General features: G+C 40.5%; 1 protein-coding gene across 1 annotated transcript; it reads right to left on the bottom strand.

Moving 5' to 3' along the window:
- Positions 1-3,734: 3,734 nt before the first annotated feature.
- Positions 3,735-21,582, bottom strand: LOC143292279 (zinc transporter ZIP11-like). The gene is made up of 9 exons (XM_076602468.1): positions 21,434-21,582; positions 20,396-20,434; positions 17,833-18,000; positions 17,285-17,384; positions 15,287-15,514; positions 14,419-14,488; positions 12,012-12,110; positions 8,443-8,601; positions 3,735-5,046 (listed from the first exon to the last, which is right to left on the bottom strand). Exons 1-9 carry the CDS (start codon positions 21,539-21,541, stop codon positions 4,968-4,970), a joined length of 1,050 nt encoding a protein of 349 aa, XP_076458583.1. The 5' UTR covers positions 21,542-21,582; the 3' UTR covers positions 3,735-4,967.
- Positions 21,583-21,898: the final 316 nt, after the last annotated feature.

The following is a 21,898-nucleotide window of genomic DNA, read 5'->3' on the forward strand; positions in this document are numbered from 1 at the left end:
TCACCTGTCACGTGGGTCCGCTGACTTCTCAAAGTGCACGCAAGTGCTGGATTACAGAAGAATGTTTTGGTCAAAAAGACAATGCAAAACCATGTTGCGCTGTGTTACATTGTACGGTGTTAGTTGTACTTTTGTCACTACAGATTTATCTGATTTGGAGCTGCTTGCTGTCCCTGGGGAGAGCGTGTCGTCTCAGTGCCGCTTCCCCCCCCCCCCCCTCCACCCCCCCACCCCAACTCCTTCCCTCCCTCCCTCCTCCGTCGCCCGCCTTTTTCTGTGTGTGCAACTTTTCTATTGTTGTTTTATTGTCTAAGTGGCTTTTTTTTTCAAACTGTAATATACAACAACTCGATTCCCACCTTTGAAAAATAGTGTTCGCCTATACTTAGATTACTGTTTATTGGAATGTCAATTCCTTGCAATGCGTTGGCCATCAATCGAAAATAAAATACTGACGCAAAGATAATACTTCAGAACCTGTTACCGGCCTTTGGTAATTCCTTGGCTCAGACACATGGGGAAGTGGGGTGAGGCGCTATACCCAGGAAATGATGTGGAAAGAGAGAACGTGGGTTTCTGGAGTTACTGCGTTGTCTCTATTAAAAATTAAAACTGAATGATGGCAGGTTCCTCGGATCCCAGGATCACTGAGAAGAAGGTCCTTGACAAGCCCTCTGGTGACTTCTTCTTCTTCTTCTTCCTGTTAGGAGTCCACGGTCATCACCTGGACCATTCTGACACCGTAATGGGGAGGAGCGCAGCAGCATGACCCACCTTCCTAGGTGATGGAATGGAGGGTGTAGAATGGTGGGCCCAGTGGTGGGTGGGTGGGTGGGTTGGGAGGGGGGGATTGGGGGGGGGGGGGAGCCATCAACTGTTTCAGTCATCAGGACCAGGCCTTTCCGGCTACCGAAGCGGCCCCCGGGATCAAGCCCCGACCGGCAGAGCCCTAGTCCTTCACTTGACTTACTTTGGATGATGGCGGGGCAGGGCTTTTATTGAGACATTCGGGACATCCTTGAGGCAAAAGCCTCAAGGGAAGGGGCGGTGACAGTAGCTTCTGGTAGTGAGTTCCACTCTCTGATGGTACGTGGCAGGAATGAAAATTTCCGGTAGTCAGTGCGGCATGATGGTATCTGTACGTATGGTTGTGGCCTCTCCCTCTTCTGTTCTTTGGTATGATGTTGTTTGTTTCGACTTTGGCCAGGTTGTGACCGATTTTGTAGAGCATGGCGAGTCTAGCTGATTTCCTTCGCTGTTGTAGTTTGGGCCACTTTAGTTGTTCCAGCATATTTCCGACACTTGAGGTGTTTCTGTGTCGGTTTAGGACGAATCTCGCCGCTCTGTGTTGTACTGCTTCGAGCTTGTTGATGTCGTCTTTATGGTGGGCTGTGCAGGCCGATTCTTAAACGACACACCCGACACTCAGAGGGCAAGGAAATCCGTGGGTAGGAGGGCTTTGGGCAGCCGATGCTTTCCTCCGTCTGCGCTTTTCCTCCGCAGTCAGCCATCTTGCTGCTTCAAAGGTCTCAAGGCCACGCTTAGTAGCTGATCACCAGCTGTCTCTTGAAGTCCAAAATGGTACGAACGCTTTCATCAAGGATGCCTTCGTACCACTGATCTTGGGCATCAAGTGACAAGACTATGTCATACATCGAAGCCCACACCACCAGTATTGAGGCGTGCTGCTGACCAGAGAACTTCTATGGACGGGACATCTATCATGCACGGAGGACACACGAATGCCCAAAGCCATTTCAGTCATCTGCTGTGAGCTTTGCCAAAGCAATCGTGATAACTAAAAAGAGCCTCACGGAAGCGCCACAACTGAAGAATAGTTGGAGCGTTTTCATTGCAGAAATGGGCTGGAAAAACATCGTCGGGGACAGAGACAGCTAAAATTCGTACTAAACAATTACTTCTCTTTTTGGAGCTTGCAGGTAGCCATACTTGACCATCTATGTTTTGGAGTGCAATTTACACCTGACACCAACAACTTATTTATGTCCGTGCCTGACACCGCCCCTGATACCAGGCTGGCCACGCCCACATGTTGGGGCCTGCACTGCGCTGATTGGGTGAAGGCAGTCCTGTGATGTATGAACATACAGTACTTGATATTTGCAATGTTTCGTTTCTGCAAGCTGATGATGAGTCATCTAATGTGTGTGTGTGTGTGTGTGTGTGTGTGTGTAGTGTGTGTAGTGTGATGGATGTGTTAAAATAATATCAATATTCCCGTAGTCAGTTCTAAACAATTCAACCACAATTATCAACAACAACAACAAAAAAAGGGCTATTAATGATCAACAGACTGTTGTAGGATGAGGTGAGCTCTGAAAAAGTTTCCTGTAAGTCTAGCCAGGCACAGGTAAAACATCACTGAAGTTGTAAACGGCACATGTTCTCTCGACAGAGACAGACGCAAGAGGAAAATCAACAACACACAAAACCACTTTCACCACCACCACCAGCTGTGTAGTATGAAACACCACGGGAACCTGACAGGAAACTGTTGCCTGTCACAAACACATACAGATTTCACAAAAACTCAAGGACCACTTCATAAAAGCAAGCATGTTTTAATAAAATGTGAAAAGAAATAAATCCAGGGATGATTTGATTTATGCAAGGGGTATATGGCTGTTTCAGGCGCACATGCATCATGAACGGCTTGAAAGATGCATTTGAAAAATCAATGTTTTGGCCCAAAATTTACAGTTATTCAGTCAGTGGTTTAAGAATGATAGCTGTTTTTCTTTTTTTTTTCTTGGTAAAAAATGGAACAGCATGAATAAAGAAAGCACCTCTGAAGAGTGGTGCTTGTTCCATTGACTGCAAACACTGCTGCCATCATTTCACTATACCCCCCCAAAAAAGAAAACTGTTCAAGTTCCAAAGTGGTTCTTAACTTTTTGTGAACCCTCTCTCTCTCTCTCTTTCTCATGCTCAGAAACACACAAACACATCATATTGATAAATTGTATTCTTATGAGAAAATGTCACTGCCAGATCTCAAAACAAATACCATATTCTTCCGATATAAGGCACATGGTGAAAATAACTTCTAAAAATATGAAAAATAAAATTTCTATCACCAACACAGTTATTGTTTTTTTAACATTGTTCAGTTGACAAGAAAGAAATTAAACTGGATATAATAATAAGATTATCAGGACAGTTTCCATCACCATTTGAAAACAACAAATGATAAAAATGATGGTCAGTAAAACAAAGAGTAAACCATTGGATGAATAAATTCAACATACCCTGGAAATATAAGAAAAAAATCCACACACACACACACACACACACACACACACACACACACACACTCACACACACAAAATTTAATGATTGTTTAAAAATTAATTTCAAAATTGTAGATTTATCTGTTCTTTCTGCTCCTTTTTGTTTATTGTTATCAGGGTAAATAATATTGTTGCCCAACAGACAACTACCACCTTGCTTGATCATCATAACGTTTGAAAATTCACGAGAAAATTCATGCAACTAAACATTGTAGGAGATGATGAATAGGGAATACATCAGAAATCAAATGCATCTAGAAATGTGGACTTGTACTAATGAACAATGGGGTTTAAAATTAACTGAAAGAGACGAGACATCCATATAGTTTGACCACCACCAACAAAACAAAACAAATAATAATACCACCACCCCTCCCCAACCCCCCCAAAAAAATAACACCCCCTCCCACCCCCCACAAAAAAACAAAGAAAAAGACTGAAACCATAGGCACACCGAGGAGAAAAAAACATCATCCTAAAATACCTGAGACAATGTCAAAAATACCAACAAGATGTCAACCACTTCTTTCCCGCATAATGAAATTCACTGACATACTGAATACTTTCTTTCATCACACATGCATGCACTCAATACAAATGCAATGTATACACGTTCATACATACACACAAACACGCACATCATTCTCTCTTGGTCTCTTTCCCTCCCCATCTCTCTCTCTTTCTCCATCTGTTTCTCTCACACAAACACTCACACAGAGGCCGTATGTGTTGACAAAAACGATATCAGAGGGAAATAAAACCAAAACACATTATCAACATTTTACAGTGGTGATTGTGCATAACCAACAAAGTTATCCCAGAACATGGGCGTTTCAATTCATTGTGATCCCACAACCAATCAGCACCTTGAACCTTTATGTGAAACAAAATCATCAATCAATAATAAATATACTGTTCCAGAACCACATTTACCATGCACAGTATACACGGCACACACACACACACACACACACACACACACACACACAAAGAATACATACACTTTAACTGAACAGAAGGGGGAGGGGGGAAGAAAAGGAAAAAGCAACCACCACTGACATTGTTCATAACCATTATATCCTCCATCACCTGCATGCATCTGAGGTGGAAAAAAAACAACAAAAAACTAACAGAATCACCATTGTGTCCAAAACAATTTATACAAATTAGCACAATAATAAATCACAATACTTTAAGAAAGCATAGTCACCTTCTGTATCAGTCTAAACTGTGTTTTAAAAAAAAAATTATGATAAAAAAACAACCACAAAAAACACCCGTGTATGTGTCTAAACTACATTTTAAAACATACACACAACAAAGCAGACAGATGTAAAAACAGGTATAAGAATAAAAACAATAAATCACAATACTTTAACAAAGCATGATCACCTTGTATATCAGTCTAAACTACATTAAAACACTTTTCACACACACACACACACGCACACGCACACACACACACACACACACAAGATACCTGTAAAAATAAATACAACAACAAATCATGATACTTTCACTGAATATATCCACCTTGATTATAACTCCGAAAGTATGCTAAAGCATACTTAAAGAAAATACAACAACAACAAAATAAAAGGATGATGACGGGGCAGTGATACAGCTGGCGTGTCGTAACCAGTCACGATAGTGATGTCATCCCAGCCCTACATCTAATGACATCATGACGATAAAACCCAGCATGGCACCCCATGATGCCAGTTTGCCATTTCCACTGAAACAAAAACAAAACACAACTGTTGTGTTTATTACTGTTCTAGGTTCTTGTTGCTTACAGTCCAGCCGACCACAAAGGGCCATATCAGAACTGGTTTATTACTGTCACAGTTTACAGACTGCTTCTCTCCTCACAAACAAGGGCGACGTCTGTATTTACTGCCATCAAACAGACTCTCTGTGCACTATGCATTTTCTAGATGACTGCATAACAAATACACACAAGCTGATAGTGCACACGTGCATACATGCACAAATGCAAGCACTCACACAAATGAGAGCACATAGGAAGGCAGAGGAAGGTGGAAGAATGGCTAAGACGCGTGTCTGCCAATACAGAGTCCGTGAGGGTCTGGTTCGAATCCCACTCTCGCCCTTCCTCTCAAGTTTGACTGGAAAATCCAGCTGAGCGTCTAGTCATTTGGATGAGATGAAAAATCAAGGTCCCATATGCAACACAAACTTGGCACAATGAAAAAAAACACACCATTGCAATGAGTGTTGTCCCCTGGCAAATTCTACAGAAAGAATCCACTCTGATAGGTACACAAACATACATGCATGCACTCGAGGCCTGACTACACGCGTTGGGCGGTGCTGCTGGTCAGGCATCTGCCTAGCAGATGTGCTGTAGCGTATATGGATTTGTCCAAATGCAGTGATGCCTCCTTGAGAAACTGATACTGAAACTGAGGGCACAAAATTTTTTGTGATTCGGTATGGCTAGCACATAATGATATATCCAATTTTCCCTTCAACTTGTGGTACACTGAAACATTGCAAACACAATCAGGAAGCTGACTGGCAAGCCTTACATACACACACACACACATGGAAACACACACACGCACACACACACACACACACACACACACACACGTAAACACATTCAATCAAATAGTCTTGTAAACACACTTAAAACAGCCCATAGTAACCTGCACATTTTGTGCCACAATTCTTCCATGGACCTGCCACAGAATACCGTAGAAAGGAATGTCCAAATAATGATAGCCAAATAACAGGATGGTACTGACACACAAACTGAGTGTTTGTAATCCACCCCATGAAATGCTACTTCTCTCTATGTGTCTGTGTGTGTGTCTCTCTCTCTCTTTATCTCTCTCTCTATCTTAGTTGGATCTTGTATTATCATGTATTACTATGTAATAGGGCAGGGACTGGATAAAAAAAAAAGAAAAAGAAAAAAAGAACGCAACTCCTTATCTATTATCCTCAAATATAAAGAATTTTGTCCTTGTCTTGTCTAGCCTCTCTTTCACACACACATACACACACATGCACACATGCACACACACACACATACACGCATGGACGTTACGTGCACACACGTATTTAACGTATTGAACCGTATTTAAAGAATACAGCAAATACACAACACAGGAAAGCACTGACCATGTTACAAGTCAGTGCCCATGACTTACAAATCGAACAGGGAAGATATAAAAATACACCAAAAGAACAAAGACTGTGTGATACTTGTAACAGTTTAGAAGATGAGACTCACCTTTTAGACAATTGTGTAAAGTACAATACTTACAGACACAGATTCCTAATCGATATATGTCGTCCAAATGCAAAGCCTAGTGAATTGATCCTTCTAACAGAAATACAGCCAAGGCTGGCGAAATTTGTTCATGAATGTTTCTCTTCTTAATATGCTCATGTTTATGTTTCATTGTGTCTTATAAACTTTAAGGTTTTATGACAATAAAAAGTATTCTGTTCTATTCTATTCTATTCACACACACACACATTGCCCAAATCATGCATGCATGCACAGTCACGAGTATTACACACACAGAGTGGTAAATCAGAGTGGTGCACTTGACCCCATTTTTCCTGTCAGTGTCATGCTGTTCCACAGCTTGTTGAGAGCTTTGCAAATATCACAAACAGCCATTTGCAGGGATTTGAAGAAATCTACAACAACTGCTTGTCTGAATAGTAGCTTTTTTCAGGGTGTTTGTTTGTTTGTTTGTTTGCTTGTTTTTATCCTTCACCTGACACTGAGTATATCGGAGAAAGAGAGGAAGGGGACGGTGGAGACAGAGACGCAGATGGAGACAGACAGAAATAGGGAAAGAGAGTATGTATTCATAAATTTGTGTGAAATTTGTTCTGTTTCTTTTTCTTTTTGTTCTTTTCTTTACCGCTGTCCTGTTGAACAAGTCATGAGTGATAAGTGACGTGTGTGTGTGTATGTGTGTGTGTGTTTGTGTGTGTGTGTGTGTGTGCGTGTGTGTGTGTGTGTGTGTGTGCGCGCGCGCGTGTGCGCGTGTGGGCATGTGTGTGTGTGTGCACGAGTGCGTGCATGCATGCGTGTGTGTAAATGTGTGTAAGTGTGTGCATGTGTGTGAGCATGTGTATGTGCGTATGTATGCATGTGCATGTGTGTGTGTTTGTATGTGTGGGTGCACATGTGTGTTTGTGTGTCTGCATACATGTGTGTGTGCTCACAATGTGCGAGGGACAGCACTATGTGTGAGAACCTGCACTGAAGTGAAGTGTGTGTGCCATCATGTCTATGATCAAGTGGGCACACCTGGCTGTGCTTTGAGGCATACTTAACTTCCTCATTAATTGCATTGTTTTATCTTCTTCTCCTTCTTCTGCGTTTGTGGGCTGCAACTCCCACATTCACTCGTATGTGTATGAGTGGGCTTTTACGTGTATGACCGTTTTTACCACCACCTTATAGGCAGCCATATTCCGCTTTCAGGGGGAGGGGGGCCATTGTTTTATAAACCCTCTTGCACACACTGAGTTGCAGCTAGATGATAACACATTTTCATCTAATGTATTTGAAAGATATGTCTTTCATTCCTCTGAATCAAAAGTTATACATGATTGTGAACAACTGATGTTAAAATATTTTGAATACATTTATCATCATCATCATCATTATCTTATTGTTATCATTATTACTATTATTATCATCACTATTATCACTATCATTACACACTCACCAGTATTTTCTCCTCCACCAGACCTTGTGTGGTGGTCTGGATGCTAGTCCTTTGGATGAGACTATAAACAGAGGTCCTATGTGCAGCTTGCACTTAGCGCACATAAAGGAATCCTTGGCAAGACAAGGGTTGTCCTTGGCAAAATTCTGTACAAAAATCCACTTTCATAGAAAAAAATACACCTGCAGGCAGGGAAAAAACAAACAAACAAACAAAAAAACAAAGAAGAAAAAAAAGAGTGATGCTCTTATTGTAGCGACACACTCTCCCCAGAGAGAGCAGCCCGAATTTCACACATAGAAATCTGTTAGGGCAAAAGAATAATAGAATACAATGCAATACAATAAATAAAAATATAAACAGTACAGTACAGTACAGTACAGTACAGTACAGCACAGCACAATTACCATGTCTGGGCCTCAGGAATGATGTCATCCACTACCACGTAGATCATGGCACCGGCAGCGAACGCCAGGGCATAGGGCAGGATGGGTTCTGCCACCACCACCGCCAGAGCGCCAAACAGCCCAGCTGCCGGTTCAACCATGCCGCTCAGCTGACCGTACCTGTCCATGTCAAAACCACAGCTCCCTTCATGAAAACCTGAAGACCCACTCAGATATCTGACCACTATCTGTCCATGCGCACACAAAGCTCTACCAAACTGACTGTGCTTGTTCATGTCATCCTGGGTGTGCACTAAAATGAGAGAGAAAGAACTGATATGTAGTTTTAAGTATCCTATTTCTGTTTTTTATTTTGAGTGTGCTATAACTTTTACAATCATATGAATGTGAAATGTTGTTTTAATGTTGTACTCTCTTATGCTACCCTACCACAAGCCAATTTTCCTTGTATTTTCTTATTAGGACATTATAAATTGATTTGATAGATTGATTGATTGAAACTGACCACACATGTTCACATAAAAAGCAATATTAAAGGGACACAATATCAGGTACAGTAGCCAAGTGGTCAGAGCACTGGACTTTCAATCTCAGAGTCCTTGGTTAGATCTAAGATTGGTGCATGGTGGGTAAAGGGTGGACATCTTTTTCAATCTCCCAGATCAACATATATGCAAACCTACTATTGCCTCAATTCCCTTCATGTGTATACACATGCAGAGCTGCTAATACCTTGATTCCCTTCATGTGTATACACATGCAGAGCTGCTAATACCTTAATTCCCTTCATGTGTACACACATGCAGAGCTGCTAATACCTTAATTCCCTTCATGTGTACACACATGCAGAAAATCAAATACAGACATTAAAAACAAATCCCATGATCCATGTCAATCAATGTTGGGTAGATTATGGAAACATGAACATATCCAGCACTTACAACTCCAAAACTGGAGTATAGCTGCCTACATGGCGGAGTTAAAAACATGTCAAGTTTCACAAGCAGATGTCTGAATAAATGTGGGAGCTGTTACCACATACACACAAAGAAAGAAAGAAAATGAAAGGGAAATGATCTGATTTTTTTTTTTTCCCCAAAGACTGGTATTCAAGAGAAAAGGAGAAGGATAAATACAGTAAACAATTACCACAGGGTATTCAGTTTCTTTTGAAATATTCTACAATGGAGACATAGTGTGCACAGACAATGCAGCAAATCAAACACACACAAGACGAGTGTCATCTCTTACAATCACAGGAAATGTCTTCTCAAACTATAAAAAATAACCAAACCACCGTTCTCACGCTTTGAAAATCTAAGACCAAAAAAACCTCCTTCAAGAATTTCTCATATATTAGAACTCTCACCAAAATGGCAGCACCAAAAATGCTGGGAAAACAAGTCTTATTATAAAGAAAGATATAACAAAAATTTAAGTAAACACAACAAAAATCCTAGTACTAAGTTTCACTAGCCTAAAGAAGTACCTTCCGTGAGGATTTCCGACAAGGGATCAAAATGTTTCCTAACCCAGTCAGTGAGAATCTTTACAACAGACTGCTCATTATCAGTTTCTTTCTTTTAACAGTTGTATTTCCTCTGTATTGTACCCATGTGCTACCAACTCTGTTTTCAGTGTTGAGTGATCAGAGCAATGACAAAACATTTTTTTGTTTTTTCATTCAACAAGTAGCTCCCTTTCATTGCACATCATATGGGAGACAACTGGTGGTGTAAGACAGTGGATTTTATTTGGCTTGAATAAAATAATGAATGCTCATCGTTTGTCAGCATTTTCTTTCTTTTCTTTTTTTTCCCCCCCAAAATGACAATTGAAAAATGAAGCAAGAAATTTGCTGGTAAGACATGATAAGATAAGATAAAAATAACTTTACTGTCTCATTAAGTAGAAATTACATCAGGTACAGCATGACAAACATAGACAATTACTCAACCCAAAAATATTAAACATGACTTTATAGGTGTATACAATATTTGTTACCTTTTTTTTTCTTTTAATACATATGACACAGCATGCGTTGAAAGTTGAAATTATCATTTTTGACATTTCAGAAAGTTTAAAAATCACAGATGAATATACAAAAAACACAACTAATCTATCATAGTTTTTTCTCTCTCTCTATTTTTTTTTTTTTTTCAAAGTTGGTGTGCCCATTAGGAACAGATGAAGAAACTGGCTCATGAAAAAAATATACATTTGCCTACTTGTAACTTAAGAACAAGAATTATCTTGAACACATATTGGTGTCAAAAGATTAAGAATTAAGCAAACTATAAATTTCTATATGAAAAAAAGCACGGGAAAATTCGTATTTTCTTTTTGTACTCAAATGAAGTAAAAAATGCTGAATGGAGGAGTGACGTCATGCCGCGAGAGAGAGCAGTCAACAGTGATAGAATATTCAAATGAGAGACAAAGGCCGCATTTGTGTTTGAACAAAAATTATTTCCCATAATGCTGATGAATCTTTTGAACTTCGGCTTTTGATCCCAGAACAAAATAATGTTTACTAAGTGTATTGTCACATCACTGACTGACGTAATTTCAGAAAAGCCTGGAGTCAAATGTATTGAACATTACAACTTAAGTGACAAATGTGTGCAGCAGTGCCAACAGCCGATGCACCTGAAAACATTAAAAAAAACACTTCAGTTTCTGGCACTTTTATGTTAAAAACTACCTGACAGCACAGACAAGACTTCAAAGATGGTACTGAGTCACGTCTATGTATGACGGGCGCAATAGCCGAGTGGTTAAAGCGTTGGACTGTCAATCTGAGGGTCCCGGGTTCGAATCACGGTGACGGCGCCTGGTGGGTAAAGGGTGGAGATTTTTACGATCTCCCAGGTCAACATATGTGCAGACCTGCTAGTGCCTGAACCCCCTTCGTGTGTATATGCAAGCAGAAGATCAAATACGCACGTCAAAGATCCTGTAATCCATGTCAGCGTTCGGTGGGTTATGGAAACAAGAACATACCCAGCATGCACACCCCCGAAAACGGAGTATGGCTGCCTATATGGCGGGGTAAAAACGGTCATACACGTAAAAGCCCACTCGTGTACATACGAGTGAACGCAGAAGAAGAAGAACGTCTATGTATCATGTACTTTCAACTGTATTATTAACACACTAAAGTCAGTTGCCTACACAAACAACTACTCTACCTTTTTGTTCCTCTGTTCCACAAGTGCACACAAAGAACGGCACCATTCTGACACATACATTCATACATACACAAACATACCCACACATCTTACACACACACACACACACACACACACACGTGCGTGCGTGTGTACAGCAGTGCCAACAGCCGATGCACCTGAAAACATTAAAAAAACACTTCAGTTTCTGGCACTTTCATGTTAAAAACTACCTGACAGCACAGACAAGACTTCAAAGATGAGAAATTTGTAAAAATCCTGATTTTCATCATTTTCACCCTAATGACATGTTTTTGTGCACAGCTAAAAATAGCTGGCTGCGACTTTAGCCAGGTTTCCGTGTGCTGCATCACATATTTTTTTTATGTGTGTACTTACCAGAAGCTTTTCCATAGAGACATCCCTGATCCTCGAAGGGGAAGACTAACTGCAAGGCCCTCTGGGAAATTCTGGATACCAATGCCTATGGCTAAATTTCTGTGCAGTGAACAGAACAACATGATACTGAGTCACGTTTATCTATCATGTACTTTCAACTGTATTATTAACACACTAAAGTCAGTTGCCTACACAAACAACTACTCTACCTTTTTGTTCCCTCTGTTCCACAAGTGCACACAAAGAACAGCACCATTCTGACACATTTGTATTTGTATTTGTATTCCTTTTTATCACAACAGATTTCTCTGTGTGAAATTCGGGCTGCTCTCCCCAGGGAGAGCGCGTCGCTACACTACAGCGCCACCCATTTTTTTGTATTTTTCCTGCGTGCAGTTTAATTTGTTTTTCCTGCCGAAGTGGATTTTTCTACAGAATTTTGCCAGGAACAACCCTTTTGTTGCCATGGGTTCTTTTACGTGCGCTAAGTGCATGCTGCACACGGGACCTCGGTTTATCATCTCATCCAAATGACTAGCGTCCAGACCACCACTCAAGGTCTAGTGGAGGGGGAGAAAAATATCGGCGGGTGAGCCGTGATTCGAACCAGCGCCCTCAGATTCTCTCGCTTCCTAGGCGGACGCGTTACCTCTAGGCCATCACTCCACTACATTCATACATACACAAACATACCCACACATCTTACACACACACACACACGCATTTAGTCGTAAAAATAAAGTTTTTGTTTGTTGGTTTCTCAATGCTGGCCAATCAGACATTTGGAAATTTAATGGGACAACACTTCCAGAGAATCAGTAGCATGTCTCTCAGTCTGTCTGTCTGACTGTGTCTGTGAACGTATGCATCATTTTGCATGTCATGATAAAATCTATCTGTCTGTCAACTGATATATTGCACATATATGTAAGTATGTATGTATGCACATATGTATATATATCTATATCTATCTATCTATATATAAATATATATATCCATAAATACACACACACACACATATATATATGTGTGTGTGTGTGTGTGTGTGTGTGTGTGTGTGTGTGTTTGTGTGTGTGTGTGTGTGTCTCTGTGTGTGTGTGTGTGTGTGTGTGTGTGTGTGTGTGTGTGTGTGTGTGTGTGTGTGTGTGTGTGTGTGATAACAACATCTATCTACAGGGATGTGAGAGGGACTTTATCAAAAAAAAGCGTACTGTAGTGGGATAGGGGGCTGTGAAAGCCCCTAGCGTTACAGAAAGCTGACACTCCAGTCACTTGGAGGTCAAGGGGGGCAAAGGCCCCACACACAGTGGTATACATGTGTGCACAGACACCCTTCACAGGCTGTTCTTTTTTGTGTGTGTTTATGTGCCATTAGAAAAAAAGGTATATTTACCCATGCAGAACAATAAAACATTGGTGATTTCTGCACCACTATTTGGGTTTGTAAACTTTTTTTTCTCATGGCACATAAACACACACACAAAAGAACAGTGTTTCCTATAAGCCCAAAGTCTGGTATGGAACAAAACATAATTATTTTCTGCTCATAATGGAGATGATATCTTTGGTACTTTTGCTACAGATCCCCAATCTAAATAACATATACTAACAGCAGCCATCAAGTGTATCACCGTATCATCGGCTGACATAATTTCAGCATGCACAAAAGCATTTTCAAATGTTGCGTTTTTTGTTGCGAAAGTGACCAGTGGCCATTGTGGCTTGACAGGGACAGAGATTGTCTGTGTGTGTGTGTGTGTGTGTGTGTGTGCGTGCATCTGTGTCTGTAAGCGTCTGTGGAGGGTGTCTATGCACACATGTATACCACTGTGTGTGAGTGTGTGCGTGTGCGCATGTGTGTGTGTGTGTGTGTGTGTGTGTGTTCCCGGGTCATGGGAATCAGTATACACTTCCAAGGACAGGAGTGAATCGGTTTTTGTTTCTTGTTTCAAGTGTTTGTTTGCTTGTTGTTTTTAATTCAAAACGTGTTTATTTCTTTGTTGTTTTTAATTCAAAGCGCACAAGATTTCATCAAAATGACTCAGATCCAACTCTCAGCCCGATCTAAGTGTTGCATAATGTTTGGCACAAGAGTTGCTTCCAGCAACACAGAACAGATTAGAAACTGGCCTTTAAATTCTGGGATGGATGAAGAGTGTGGCAATTTTTGTTTCTTTTTCCAATTTTGTCGTCATTGTTGGTGATATCATACCTAACGTTCACCCCCTTTCCCAGCCATTTTCTCTCCACATTTGCACAGACCTTGGAAATGGCCTCTGAAACTTTTTTGCGGCAGTCATGCCGAACTGACATATGCTTTTTTTTTTCCTAATGAAATGGAAAAAGTGCATTAACGTGTTTCCACGTAACTCTCACATCCCTGAATCTCTCTGAACTGAACTCTCACCTGGCACTTTCAAATGTTGCTGCTTTGGATTTTCCCACGGCACCAAAACCTACCCCAACAGCTAAACCTTCTGCACACACACACACACACACACACGCATGTACGCGCATGTTCGCGCACACACACATGCATTTCATCTGATCAAGTAACAAAATAAAACAAGAGAGGTGATAATATGATTTAAAGGGTGTTATCACCTTGAATACTGTAATCAATTCATGACACACACAAAAAAACATGTTTAGATATCAGTTTTTGAGGATCGTTGGTAGGGGGACTTTAGTGTGCTGTTAGTCTATTAATTCTCGAACGTAATGTACTTGGTTCGAACCTACTAACATACTTTTTTTTTTCCCCTGAAGCTTCATATCATTAAATACACAACACATTTCAACAACTTTATGTACTGGATAAAATGTGCATGTTACTCATCACCCAGCCAACTCTACAGGACCTTATCTGGGCAGAAAATCGGTAAAGGGCAATTCTGAAAAACTTGGGAAAAAAAAGAAGAAAAAAACCATGAGAAACAAAATACAACAGTCATATTCATGTGTATAAACCTGGGACATGCCTCTGACATTGACCATTCCATCAATATTTCACCAGAGGATTAAAACAAACCCAACTAACCTGAACATGAACATGATTACACATAATGCTAAAATCATATTAATAACTGGCATACAAAACCAAACATTGCCAAACTGGCAACTCACACATCTAAGGGTAAAAAAAAAAAAAAAAGAAAAACCAGAAGAAAGCATAGTAAGATTATCAAGACCCATTTATTTTTCATAAACCTGTGACATACAAATGAGTGTATATACACACAAAACACAAGACACATGCACAAGCTGGGTCTCACCAGGAATGTTATGAATGGTGATGGCGATAATCAACAGAAGGATTCTTCTCCAGCTGGCTTGCCTGCTACCCTGTGGCTGGTTTTTACCACTGTGATACGATGGTGATGATGACATGGACGATACCTGTAACACCGAGTCTTCCTGCTGTCGTATACTGCTTGTGTTGGTAAGTCCACGTCGCTTCAAGCCCTTGTCCCTCTCCTCCAAGACAGCGGGGCCACTGGTGTCTGAAACAAATATCGTTGTCAGGCACAGGTTATTTCTCTCCATCAATCACCCCAGAAACTGGTGTACGGCTATCTACATGGCAGGGTAAAAACAGTAAAAATCCACTCATAATATCTGTGCCAGGGAGTTGCAGCCCATGAATCCAGAAGAAGAACACTTTCCCTTCACTGCACTTTTTAACAGCTCATCTTTCTCAATGTTCACCATGTTTGCAAGTAGCTATTGGCATCTGTAATATACTATGTAAATGTTGACAACGTTTTGTTCTGACAAGTCCTTCCATCCACTGTTTATCACAGGACATGGAAAGTACTTCAAATGTTGATCACTGACTGCAACGCTTCATGGGATAGAAATTGCTGGAGATACCTGGCCTTGGAACTCAAGTCTGGTCATTTTGTTAACATTCCACATGTTAAAATTGTATGATGGTGAACATTACATCAAGAAAACAAAAGTTTCTCTATCCAAAAGAAAATCTTAAGACCTAACAAGCTGCTATGGTAGAATCTCTTGTGTAAACATTCTTTTTCTCTTTTTTTCTATAGTTTGGACAACCATTTCTTGTATATACACATAAAAGACTGACACATATTGTCATTTTTTGAAAGCAGGTACTTCAAAAAAGCTCTTAATCAATCACATGAACTGGATCCAAACATACAGACATCTCCAGTGCTGCTCAGGAAATGATTATAAGCAACCCTCTCACATGTATAGTGAACAGCACTCGTCTCACTCTGTGGCCCCAGACATATCAGAGCACAACAAAACACATTCAGCTACGGATTGAGTAAAAAAATAAAAAAAAAAAAAAAAAAGATTACACTGATGTTTGGATTCCCTATATGCTTGAAGTTCCTTCCTGGTCCATGACTTTAACCACTGTGATACGATAGCTGGTGAAAAATAATGCTTACTTGCTGATGTGAAACTGGTCTCAGTATACTATCTTTCATGCAGACTACCAGCTCCATGTCGTGATTACCATCCTTCAGTCTCCTGTCCTAACAGTCAAAAGGTTGTATTATACAGATTCCTGCAGTTTTGCAGAGCACTGTTTGCTGACTTCTGATGCTAACTTGGAACAAAACCAAGGAACAAGAAGCAACGACTCTGAATGGGAAGGGAAACGATTCATGTCTCACTCTCTGGCTTTCAGACAGTATGGAGACAAGGCAACGAAAACAAGACTTAGATCCTTTGCAAGTGAAGCAAGCACTTTCACTTTCCACAGAATCTTCTCCCAGCTTTCCCCACTCTTCAATTTGGTTCATTCCTTGACATTGATCACCTCCCTTACCTTTATGTTTGCATTCATCAGTTTCCATTGGCTGAAAAAGTTCCAAGACTAATAAGTGGATGGTAAAATGATTTTTTCCCCCCTTATCTCTCTCAGTTATGACTGGTATATTAGAGTCAATATTCTTCTTTCTCATTCATGACTGATTGAGCCAGGAGCCATTTTTCTCTTTTTTAGTCACCATGTTGTTAAGTTTCTGACAGTATGCAGCATGTGTGTGTGTGTGTGTGTGTGTGTGTGTGTGTGCGCATCTTTGTGTGTGTGTGTGTGCCTCCTTCCATTACACAAACAAATGGTTTCAAATACTCGAGATTAGAGTCATGCACCAGTATGTGTTTGTCTGACTATGGAGCAGCAAAAACAATCAAATTCTTGTCATCATCATCATCATCAGTCATTTTTGCTGCCGTCGGCATCAGCACCACCAACCATCATTTCTACATGGCTGACTGGAATCAGATCATACCCTGTATGCCCCCATCCACAGAGAGATGGAGAAGAATGTTGTCGTCTTCTTGCTTTGGTCCCGTCTCCAGTGTCAAGGCCAGGTTGGTTGTGCTGCCACCCTGTCCAACACAGTATCAACAACACTCATTGATACCATCAATACCATCAGCATCATAATGGTAATAATGAGTCAACAATAATGGCAATAATAATTTTTAAAGTATTCCTGTGCAGAAGCAAATCAAAGCACTTTTACACAGATCATTCACATGCTTGCACAACAACTGTGATTCAGAGGGATGTAAGATAAAAGCTGTGAACATGTGTATACAGAAAACTAGAGAAACTGTAGACCAGTAAGAAAAATGGGAGTGAACACAGAGAGAGAGAGAGAGAGAGAGAGAGAGAGATAAGGAGAGAGAGATTGAGAGAGCGAGAGAGAGAGAAAAACGGTTAAATTTAAGGCCAAACTAAAGAGCTGAATATAGAAATTCCAGAGTTCCTGGATATAGAAATACAGCTCAAAGTATCAAAATACCAAACCAACACTTTCTGAACCATCCTCACCACATGAGGAAGCAGGATATCTGCACCAAAGACAAAGGCGGCACCAAGAGCAAAGCCCACAGCCACTGGCACAAAAGCCCACTGCCCGTTTGCACCATATAATCCAGAGGATTCCGCCATCTCGATGGCAGGAGCCAGCAGTGACCAGTATGAGGCTGCGGTCATCACCTGGCAAGAAAAGAAGCATCATGCTGAACTGCAGTAGAGTATTGTGCATAAAATGTCTAGTACAATATGCACAGTTTGATTAATTCTCTTAAGTACAGTGGTGAGTAGCATAGTAAGTTCACCTTTACAGGCATCTAGGTAGGTGACAAAGTCTCCGGCGTTTATTGATTTTACTATTGATATCAACATGATGATGTTAAAAATTTGGAAAGCATTCACACATTCACATATGCACACAAACACACACACACACACACACACACACATATGAACACACACACACACACACACACACACACACTCACACACACACACACACTGCCTTACATTTACTCACAACACAATGTTTAGGCACTCATGCATTTTAGTTGCAGCAGAAGTGACTAAAGGCAATATCTGTGGTTATGCTAACTGATTAAATTATCGGTATATGTATCAAAGCCACACATAATTTCCCTTTATCATAACTAATGAAATCAAAAACAAGCATGTCACATTGGTTTAACTGTTGAATGCTTCCAGGGCTGTAACTAAGCTGATTAAAATGCACAGCTTCTACAACATTTTATGGACACTGTATATCTAGGCAGCTTAATCAATTTCAAGTTATCACAAGAAAAATTTCATGACAGAAAAATTACAGATCATCACATTTCTGGCACATATCTGGTATTGAGAAATATGCAAATCATGACATTTCTGGCTAAGGCTGCATGCACACTGTTTATAGCGTAATTACATGCACTGCATCTATCTAGTTTTCCAAAACACAATTGTACGATGTCCTGTATATATGCATGTGCATAGCAGTTCCAGACTTCTTCTTTTTCCTCGTTCACCTCCCATTAGATGAGCAGCTCAGTGTCCTCGACTGAAGGCTTCCATCCATCGCAGCTCCTCCAGGGTGCTGTACAGTTTGGCTTCCACTGCTATTGGTGTTGACCAATACTTCCTCCTGAATGCTGCATACATCCTACAGTCTTACAGGATGTGGTTGGTTGTCATTGGTCCCTCACCACAAGGGCACTCTCCACTCTGTCCAATGCCAAATTTTGTGTGCATGTGGTGGAGCAGGCAGTTGTGTCCAGTCCTCAGGCGGAAGATCTTGACCTGTTCCCATTGTTCTAGCAAATGGTATCTGTCTTCTGGGTTATATTTGGGGTGCTGGAGGCGCCACTTTATTCCTTGCTGTGCCTTGATGATTGTCTTGATTTCATCGTATGACACCAGTTTGTTGGCCTGCTCCTTCTGTGCACCGTCTTTTGCAAGAATGTCCGCTTTTTTGTTGCCTCTGATGCCACAGTGTGCTGGTACCCATTGTATCACCACTTTCTCCACTCTGACACTCAGGGCAACAAGGGCTGAAGTGAGATGGTTCTGTTCTTTGCAGCAGGAGTTCTTGAGGGCTTAGTGCACGGAGAGAGCGTCTGAGAACACCACTACCTGCCCTGTTGTTCTTGTGGTGTTCTGCGAGACTGTTGTGGCTGCCTCACAGAGGGCTTCTCGCTCAGCTCAGAAGTTGGTGGAGTATATTCCTGTTGGGATTGCAATTTCTTCATCTCCGTCTTTGTATCGGAGGAAGATTCCAGCAGTTCCAGACTGAAATTAGTGATTGAATGACACAAGAAACGAATGACTAGCACCCAATGGCAGCTGTCAGTTGGATCTACCCAGGTAGTCAGCCTGTTGGGCAAATAACTGTGTTTGTAAAGCACTTAGCGTTGGATCTCTGACCGTAGATAGGCACTATATAAGTATCATATCATCATCATCAAGCATGCAGACTGATCCATAAACACTACACATCTGCTTTGAAGGGAGAAAAAAAGCAAATGTATACATATATATATATTTTTTTTTTTTTAAACACCTCAACACTATCAGAGACCTTTGGCATATAAATCAACTGTTGTTGTTTTTTTAGAACAGATAAAATGGGTATCACTACATTATAACAAACCTCTCTCACTAAGACTGTAAGAGAGAGCAGCCCAAATTTCACACCAAGATCTGTTGTAACAGGAACATAAAATGGGGAAACAAACACACACACACACACACACACACGCACACACACGCACACACACATGTACACTAATATCACTCTAAGTGAAAAGACGTTAAGTTAAAGAAATAGCACATGTACACACACACATGTACACGCATTCTTCACCCTCTGCCCAATACCATTCCCACCACCACGCCCCATGTCTAATATCACTTAAAGTGGAAGATGTTAAACTGAAGACTACTACTGCATGTACACACACACACACACACACACACACACACACACACACACACACACACACACACACTGTGTAAACACACACAAACAAACACAAGCACACACTCTGTATACTAATTACTAGAGCAAGAATTTTTCTATACTTACTCCAGCAGCAAAACCAAGACTTCCATCAAGCAGTTTTCTCTGTGTTAAAAAAATACAATACATTATAAATCAACGGAATCAATCTAGACAGGTGATATAATATAATGTCTTTGATCTGCAGATGAACAGAAAATAAATGAAAGAATTCATTTCTTTAAAGTTCAGTTAATAAGAATAAAATGAAAACCACCAACAAGTTTGCCGGCAATTGGTGTGTCATATTAAAAAATTTAAAAAATGCAATGGAACATCACACTTCCAATATTAATCTTTGCTAAAAATTCATATACATATATATATAAATGAATATGAACTAATTATATGTATATATATATATGCAATGTGTGTGTGTGTGTGTGTGTGTGTGTGTGTGTGTGTGTGTGTGTGTGTGTGTTACTTTGTGTGTGTGCATGTGTAACACTCTCAGGAAAATGAACCGATCCATAGCAGAATCAGGATATAACTCAGATAAACCTAAAGATCTATCTTTATGCAAAAACAATGTGATCTCTCAGTGTCACATCTTCACACCTCTATATAAAAAAAACAATAACAAAAAATCCCTAGAATCCTGTTATCAATATCTGACTAATCATGTTACTGTCAGTTATAAGCCTCTGTTCTCTGTACAGTAAAGATGCTGTCTGACTGAAGAAAAGAAAGAAAACATTACATTGTGCAGACTTGTATGTCTGCAGAATCTTCATGTGCTCAGTAACTGCAGAAAAGTTGGAGTCATCATCCTAAGGTGATAATGAATATAGTCAGTTCTGATTGTTATGCAAACTAGCATGTGTTTATTTCATTTCACACAAGTATGACTGTATCAATACCTTTTCTTCAGAATTCATTAATCACATAGCACACTACAATCACATTCTAGCCCTGATAGTCAGGACAGCAGATGCCTCCTCTGCTGTTCTAGTGGACATGTATTATCGGACACGACTATCATAATAGTAGCCTGATAGTGCAACGTCAACGTGTCTGTTTTTACATCACAACGCGGCGTTCGCTCGGGTCACAACTGCAATTTACCTGGCCACTGCTGAAGACAAAAACAAGACCAGCCCCAAGTGCTGTCAAACCCCAGGTGAAGAATGTTCCAAGTAGTGTCTGCAACACAGGACCAGCATCTTCGATCATCTTTTCTTGAGAAGCCGTAACCGGTGGTGTGGCAGACTTTGGTAAATATGTTTACCGAGACAACCACTTCCGCTTCTCTCACCACCACCCCTCCCCCTCCACCCATCACGTCCTCTCTCTTTCTCTCCGTCAGCCTTTTTCATTCGAATATGTATTTTATAACACATATACATATATAACTTCATTTTGAGATGGCTTGATTTATATTTCCTCGATCGACAACAAGAAATTAAGAAGAAGAAGAATGAACGATACAGTGATTTCTGTGCACAGAAACTCAGTAAACTGAAATATAACAGCAACAACAAAAACACTAAACAAATATGCACGTCTTCCTGTTTTTTATTCATTAAGAAG

The sequence above is a fragment of the Babylonia areolata genome, chromosome 1, assembly GCF_041734735.1.
Source record: "Babylonia areolata isolate BAREFJ2019XMU chromosome 1, ASM4173473v1, whole genome shotgun sequence".
Lineage (NCBI taxonomy): Eukaryota > Metazoa > Mollusca > Gastropoda > Neogastropoda > Buccinidae > Babylonia > Babylonia areolata.